At 47.9% G+C, this 8,332-nt stretch overlaps 1 protein-coding gene across 8 annotated transcripts in view; it reads left to right on the top strand.

The window, feature by feature from the left end:
* The window catches only part of RAPGEF6 (Rap guanine nucleotide exchange factor 6), a 159,978-nt gene that overhangs the window by 89,562 nt on the left and 62,084 nt on the right, over positions 1–8,332 (top strand). For all 8 annotated transcript variants that reach the window (XM_042449260.1, XM_042449261.1, XM_042449255.1 and 5 more), the window contains 2 exons: positions 1,776–1,883; positions 2,154–2,357. In XM_042449260.1, the coding sequence (XP_042305194.1) occupies positions 1,776–1,883; positions 2,154–2,357 (312 nt within the window). The remainder of the gene's footprint in view (positions 1–1,775; positions 1,884–2,153; positions 2,358–8,332) is intronic.

The following is an 8,332-nucleotide window of genomic DNA, read 5'->3' as shown; positions in this document are numbered from 1 at the left end:
TTTACACAGCGCTGTACATGCAGTCTTTTTAGTTAGATGGTTCCCTGCCCTTGGGCTTACAATCTAAAAAGACATGACACAGAAGGAGAAGGGAGTGGTGGCGGGAGAGGGTAAGAGGTCCAGCAGTTCCTCTCTACCTCCGAGGCCTGGACCAAGGCAGATGGACTGGAGGGAGGGCTTGGCTTCAAAATGGAAGGTTAATCTTCATCCAGGGAAAATACATACTCTCAAGTAGGATAATGCATATACAGTACATAGCAATACAGGAAATGGTTCGATAAACAGGCAACAAAAGAACATCAGATAGTAAGCGACAATTATGCAATGCCTGGGAAAGCTTCTCTGAACAGGATGGTTTTCAACTCCGTTTTGAAGCTAGTTAAAGAAGTGATGGCTCTTGCTTGTGGGGGAAGAAGGTTCCAGGAGTGAGGGGCAGCAAGTGAAAAGGGGTGAATCCAGGATGGGGCAGAGGAAATCCTAGGCTGAGACAGCAGACCTTGACTACCAGAACGGAGGGCCCTGGTGGGAAGGTGAGGAGAAAGAAGGTCTGATAAGTAAGGAGGGGCCAGTCCATGGAGGGCTTTGAATGTCGACAGCAGCAGCTTATACTGAATACAGAAAGGGAGGGGGAGCCAGTGAAGGGATGCCAAGACAGGAGAGATGTGGTCAAAGCGGTGGGTGGAAGTGATAATGCGTGCAGCTGAATGCTGGACAGAGATTAAAGGACGGAGGTGAGAAAGAGGAAGCCCAGCCAGGAGGACGTTACAGTAATCCAGTCGTGAGATCACTAGGGCATGGACCAGGATCTTGGCAGTAGAGGCGGAGAGATATGGTCGGATTTTGGTAATATTGTATCCCAGCATCCATGGACAGCAGCCCCATGTGAAAGAGGTGGAGGAGGTAGAGAAGGTGGAGGAAGAGGTGGAGGGAGAGGTAGAGGAGGAGGAGGCCCCCTGCTACTGGTCAGCAGTGGGAGCAGCAGGTCGGCTTTGGGAGGCCAAGACAGCACTGATTCAGTCAGCCAAGCCAGACAGATGGAAGGAGGGAGGAAGGATAAGGGCCAGTGACATTCCGTTGTCCCCAGTGGTGGCAAAGCCGTGTGGCTTCACCACCATTGGGGACAATGGAACTAGAGCATTCTCAGATTTTAGTATCTTTCGGGAGGTCGGATCGGATCTCTCGCGGATACCGAGGGCTGACTGTATATGGAAACCATTTTGAGTTTACATTTATAAATCTTTTGCAGCATATGACAATGTGTAACATTATATGCTCTTTACACATTTGTTTTAAACTGTCATGGTATCTGATAAGACTGCGGGTACTGGACAAGCTGTGCTACCCCAGCTGGCTACTGTGTGAAAAAAAGATGAAAATTCCAATGTTCTTGGTTTGTTAATATACATCTTATGGAATCAGGATTTAAAACACACACACACACACACACACACACAATAAATATTTCACAGTGGCAGCAGCTTTAAAATTTCATATTCATATCAAGGTTCTGAGGGTGGGAGCTCGGAGGAATTACTCCATATGTTGAGTTGTAGTTCTGTTCTCTGTAGTAACCAATAGTTTTCCCTTTTAAAAAGCATTGACAAAATGACCTTTTGAGCACAGTGTTTCATCATGGGCTTAACATAAATGTTATAGCTATGATACATATTTTGTATTATGTTATTATACACATTATGTATTGCATATTTTAAAAAGAGAAAAATAATTTTCTTTTAGAAATCCTTATTTTTTCCCCTATGTTATCTTGTTCTTAGGTTACTCGAGTTGTACTATTGTGGGTAAACAACCATTTTAATGATTTTGAAGGAGATCATGCCATGACACGATTTTTGGAAGAATTTGAGAGAAACTTGGAAAATGCAGTAAGACCCAAATGTTAATGAAGTTATAGTATACTTTTTTTTTTCTTAGCAAAAAAGCCAAACAAACCTTGTATATCACTCAGGGGTGTGTGCGTGTGTGTGCGCGTGTGTGTAGCTAATTCTGTATTATTACTTAGTTCATACAAATAACTAGAGATATGAGTTTGTGTAATCTGATCATTAGACATGTGTATTCCTATGAGTTAATCTTTCAGTTCATTTTAGAGGGGAAATATTAATGTAAAATGTATTTGTCTGACACATTTACAGACAATGAAGGGGCACCTAAGGTTACTAAACATTGCCTGTGCAGCGAAGGCAAAGTGGAGACAAATCACATTGCAGAAGCCTTCTCGAGATTCCCCACTTTACTTTGGCCTCCTTGGAGGAAGTGAAAAGGGGTTTGGTATTTTTGTAGAGACAGTTGAATCAGGCAGCAAGGCTGCTGAAGCTGGGCTTAAACGTGGAGATCAGGTAAAGTAAAATGTTTCATAGTTTTGATCTTATCTTTATGTTTCAGTTACAAGAAGTGCATACAGATAAACGAAATGCAGTGTTAAGGCTTAGATAACTGAACCAAATTATTCTCCTATCAAAGTAGTCTGCTTCCTTGTTCATGAAACCATAATTTGGTGTAGCATCTAGATATTGTTGATCAATAACCATAATTTGCTTTCAAGCCAGGGTGATAAATTGACTTTAACCTATGGTTCTTCTTCGTGGTCCCTGTGCCTCCTCATATAACTGGGTTATCCTGTACCTGCACAGAGCCTCTTCAGAGTGTTCTACTGAATTCTAAATAGAATTTTGGCAGTAGCACCATCCATCTCCGCCAGCTCTATGTAAAGGGCTTCCCACCGAAACAGCCAGTTCCTTTTCATCCACCGCTGCAGCAGCTTTGATAGGAACAGTGTTTGCTTCAGTTTCCAGGACTTCAGATTGCTTTGTTGGCATTGCCTGTCTGCCACGCAAGCCCTTTGTGCTCTCTTGGTACTACGAGCTTCTTGTAAGAAGTGCATCGAATGTGGCATGAGGATTCCATGCCAAGAAGGGCACTTGAGGTGCCTTGAGTTTTTGGGCAAGTCCCTTATTGTCACCTCATGTGTGCATTGTGCAATGTTCACACCACAAGCTAGACAGAACAGAAAACATTGTCTCAAGGCTCTACTGTATGAACAGGTCTTAGCCCCTCAAGAACCTCCTCAGAAGCCGTTGACATTGAAGTAATAATAATAATAATAATAATAATAATAATGATTTATTTATAGCCCGTCCAATCACAAGGAATCCAGGCAGGTTACAACAATAAAAATAAAGAGAATAAAATAAAATACAAAAAATAAATAAAATACAATAAAATTAAAGAGAGCGAAGTGAGTACATTCACAGTTAGGCCTGATGGAAATTGGGCCTCTCTTTTTCATTCCCTCCCAGGTCTGATAATGACATCATGGAGGGAGGGCTCTTCTTCTTGAGGCAAGGATTTTATTTTAATTAATTTTAATTTAATTCTTCTCATTAAATTTAAGAGAAGAATTGGTGGACAGAGTGACGTAAGTCACAGTAAATGGGGAGTGGAACTAGGTAGGGAAGGCCTGCCGGAAGAGATCCGTCTTAAGAGCCTTCTTAAAGGCTGTAAGAGTAGAAATGTCACGGATCTCCTTCGGCAGGTCATTCCATAGCTTCGGAGCTGCGATGGAAAAGGCCCTCTGGGTGACTGAACTTAGCCTAGATTTTATTGGCTGAAGTAGATTCTTCCCCGAGGACCTTAGAGTGCGGGACGGACAGTATGGAAGTAGGCGATCTCTTAAGTATTCTGGACCCAAGCCATGTAGGGCTTTGAAGGTAATCACCAACACCTTGTACCTTGCCCGGAAACTAATTGGCAGCCAGTGAAGGGATTTCAAAACCGGTGTTATGTGATCGGTACGACGAGTACCTGTAATTAACCTGGCTGCCATATTTTGTACAAGTTGAAGTTTCTGAACTTGGCACAAGGGTAGCCCCATGTACAGCGCATTACAGAAGTCCAATCGAGAGGTGACCAGCGCATGTACAACTGTTTCAAGGTCTCCCTGCTCCAGGAAGGGGCGCAGCTGGCGTATCAGCCGAAGCTGATAACAAGTGCTCCTGACTGTCGCATCTACCTGAGCTGTCAGGTGAAGCGACGAGTCAAGGAGCACCCCTAAGCTGCGGACAGAGTCTTTCAGGGGAAGTGTGACCCCATCCAGAACTGGCTGACATAATTCCATACCTGGGCTTGGGTTTCCTATAACAAGTACCTCCGTCTTACCTGGATTCAGCTTGAGTCGGTTTTCCCTCATCCAGTCCATTACCGCCCCAAGACAGGCATTCAGAGGAGAGATGCCATCCTTAGTCACTGCATCAGTCTGAGACATAGAGAAATATATTTGGGTGTCATCAGCGTACTGATAACAATAACACATTCCAGCCCCATGTCTCTGGATGATTTTTCCCAGCGGCTTCATGTAAATGTTGAACAGCACGGAGACAATATGTGAGTCCTGGGGTACACCAAATTTTATCTTCTTTTAGAAGAGCAACTGTCTCCTAGCACCACCATCTGGAATCTGCCTGAGAGGTAGGACCGGAACCACTGTAGAACAGTGCCTCCGATACCTAACTCTCTCAGGCGTTCCAGAGGATACCATGGTCGATGGTATCGAAGGCCGCTGAGAGGTCTAGAGGCACCAGCAGGGTCAAACTTCATCTGTCGATGCCTAGACAGAGATCATCAACTAAGGTGACCAAGCGGCTGTCTCAACTCCGTATCCCACCCTGAATCCGTTTGAAATGGTTCCAGATAATCAGCTTCATCCAAGACTGCCTGTAGTTCAGGGGTAGGCAAACCTTTTTGAGCCGGGGGCCATGTTGCTGTCCCTCAGGCGACTGGGGGGCCGAAGCTGGGGGTGGAGCTTCGATCCTCCGGGGCGGGGCCATGTGCCAGGGGTGGAGCTTCCACCCTCTGGGGCGGGGGGGCACATGCCGGGGGTGGAGCTTCCACCCTCAGGGGCGGGGGGCTGTGTGCTGGGGGGTGGAGCTTCCACCCTCCAGGGCGGGGGCCTCATGACTGGGGCGGAGCTTCCACCTTCGGGGGCCAGGCTCTCCCAATTTTGCTGGCCCCTGACGGGGCCCTAGGCCCCGTCAGAGACCAGCAAAAAGCTGGGGGGGGCCTGCCAGTGCTGGAGGACCCCTGGAGGGCCCCAGTGATGGCAACCGGGCCTCCCAGAGGCCCCCAGCCGCCCTGGGAGCCCGCCTGCAGGGCCCCAGGGACGGCAGCGGGCCCTGCAGAGGCCCCCTGCCGCCCTGGGAGCCCGCCCCTGGAGGGTCCCAGGGACGGCAGGGGCCTGCAGAGGCCCCCTGCCGCCCTGGGAGCTCTCCTGCAGGGCCCCAGGGAAGGTAGAGGGCCCTGCAGAGGCCCCCTGCCGCCTGGAGCCCTCCTGCAGGGCCCCAGGGATGGCAGTGGGACCCAGAGGCCCCCTGCCGCCCTGGGGGAGCCCTAAAGCAGGGCCCCTGAGACGGCAGCGGGCCTCCCAGAGGCCCCCTGCCGCGCCTGGGAGCCCGCCCGCCATAGAGGGCCCCGGGACGGCAAGCGGCCCCGCAGAGGCCCCCTGCTGCCCTGGGAGCCCGCCTGGAGAGTCCCAAAGACGGCAGCAGGCCTCCCAGAGGCCCCCTGCCGCCCTGGGAGCCCTCCTGGAGGGTCCCAGAGACGGCAGCGGGCCTCCTAGAGGCCCGCCGCTGTTGCCGCCTGCGGCGGCCGCTCTGGGCGGCAAAATGGCAGCGAGGTCGCGCGAAACTTCACCGCTATTTTGGTGATGAAAAATGGCGGCGCCCATAGCCCCAGAGGCACACTATGGGCGCTCATTTTCGCCCAAAATGGCGGCGCCCAGAGCGGCGAGAAAAGCTGCGACGGGCGGCTGGTGCGGGTGGCAGCAGCGGCAGCGGCAGCGGCGGCAAGAGCAGCCGGGGGCGGCGGCCCGGCCTTCGCGGGCCGCATCCGGCCCTTGGGCCCGAGGTTGCCGACCCCCTGCTGTAGTTGATTGGCGACCGTCCCTCCGATCACCTTGCTCAAGAATGGCAACAACGAGACGGCCTATAGTTATTTCTATCCAGAGGGTCCAGGGAGGGCTTTTTTAAGATGGTCTGACCACTGCTCCTTAAGACAAGAAGGCAGAGTACCCCCCAGAAGGATGCATTGATTATATTTTTCAGCATCAGCTTGACTATATCACCCCCTTGACAGCCAGCCAGGATGGGCAAGGGTCAAGAGGGGAAGTAGTTTTTTTTCAGACTAACTAAGGAGCTTGTGTCCACTGCTTCAGTACTTTACCGACTCAATTGATTCCGTCTAACAGTAATGGCGGAGGCGTTGGATGCCTCTCTAATTGTTCTGACTTAAAGTTTGGCATCCAATCAGCTCTTATCCAGAGATTTTATCTGTGAATATCATTAAAAGCATTACAGTAAGCTATGGTTGACTCTAATAGAGGGTTCTGGGTTGGAGGCAGTTGTGTTTAACTTCTTACCACCCTGAACAGCTCCGCTGGACAAGATTTCCCAGACGCGATAGATGCAAAATAGAAAGATTTTTTGACTGCATCTATTGCCACTTGATAGGACCTAAGAAAAGTCTCTGAAGTATCTTAATCAGATATGAGTTGAGATTTTTTCAACCATAGAACCCCCCTCGGGCTTCTTGGAACCTAATGGGTTCCATCAGCCTTCGAGGGCAAACCATTCTAATTGGTCCTCCACCCCTAGAGGGAGGAATAGTAGTCTTCAACCAACCTTAACCAGGAAATGATCCGTCCATGATAATGCGGAGATACAAGTTATTTCTGCCCACGGATATGCCGTTCAGTAACGAAGACCACATCAAAAGATGACCTGTAGACGGTGGTTCCAGGAATTGCCCCTTAACTGAGGAGGATGGCAACTGGAGAAGGCGCCCTCGGATCCATTAGATGTTGAGCCTACTAAGAGAAAGGCCAAGATCACTGTGATGGATATCATCGGTTCTCCTGCTAGAGGAAGTCCAGGGATGGTGATAAGGTACTCCATCGGCCTTTGATCTGAACTGGTTCCATCAATGAGGAGCTCCAGAAGACACAGACACAAGAAGAGTAGTAGTTGAGGGAGCACTCTTCATCTAAACCTTCTTTTTTGACCCCAGTAGTAGCGAGTTTACAGCTGTGCTGTTGAACATCGACTCCACTCTGAGAGGTTACATTAGACTTTAATTTTCCAGGTCTCCCTGGTGTCCCTATTGTCTGCCTCTCCACAGCACTCTTTGGTTGTTTATAGAGATAATTTCTGTCCATCACAAGGGGTCAGATGACCATGTGGGAAAGGGAGGATCGACATGTTGCATACACATGTATTGGTGCTTGTTGTTGACAATAAATTGTTTCAGTAAATATTTTATTGTTTGCACTGACACTCCTGTCTCTTGCCTCCTCCCTTTTGGTAGCTTGCTAGTCTCCCAGTTGTGGAAGACACAGAGACCACAAAGAAGGGGACCGGTTGATACCTGTAACCGTAGTTCTTCGAATGGTCATTTCTGAACTGATAAACTTTGCCCCTACTCCCCTCATGTCATGCCAGTTCCCATGGATGATTGCATTGGTGTCCTATCAAACTGACAATTTCAACAGGAAGCCTTTATAGAGGGCTGGGCAGAGTTGGGTAGGGCTACCACCAAATTCTATTTTAGAATGCACCACAGAGACTCTGCATACGTTGGGATAACCCAATTATTTGAGTTCACAGTGATCACTCGAATTACTACCAGTATAATTAATGAACCTGTCCTTTTGGTTCTGGTTTGGAGTCAAATGATTGTCCAGCTATAATTGGCCTTATTTGGATGTGTGAATCTGTATTTGCTTTAACATTTTGTAAACTTGCTGGGGACAAGGTAGGGATACAGTGACTAAACAACAATATAGTAACCCTGGTAAATTTTTGATATCATTGTAGTTTCAATGAAAAAAATTAAACAGTTTGAAGACAGATCCTGTGAGCATGCAGTGTATTTCATAAAGGCAAAAGCATGCTTTCATCATGATATTTTAAATGGATCTGGACTTGTGACAGAACATTTTTTCCAGCATATTATTAAAGAATATTTTTTTTTAGTGGTAATCGAAATTATTAACTGACACATTGTGAAAAAAGCTGGGTTTTTCTCATGAATGTGTGGTAGTCAACTGGAAAAGAATCTTGTAGTAGAAGATGAACATGTACTTAACAATTACTTAAGCAATTTTCTCTCCTGCCTTTGTCCCTCAATGACCATCAGCCATCATTTAACAGTCAGAACGTGTGTACCTCTTCACCATACCCATAGGTTTTGTTTTTCTGTGGCTATTCATACGGTCCTGAACTATAAAGGTCCTTCATGGGCATCAGTTCACTCCATGCATCTG

This window comes from Sceloporus undulatus, chromosome 2, assembly GCF_019175285.1.
Source record: "Sceloporus undulatus isolate JIND9_A2432 ecotype Alabama chromosome 2, SceUnd_v1.1, whole genome shotgun sequence".
NCBI classification, from domain to species: domain Eukaryota; kingdom Metazoa; phylum Chordata; class Lepidosauria; order Squamata; family Phrynosomatidae; genus Sceloporus; species Sceloporus undulatus.
This window is presented reverse-complemented; position numbering and strand designations above follow the sequence as displayed.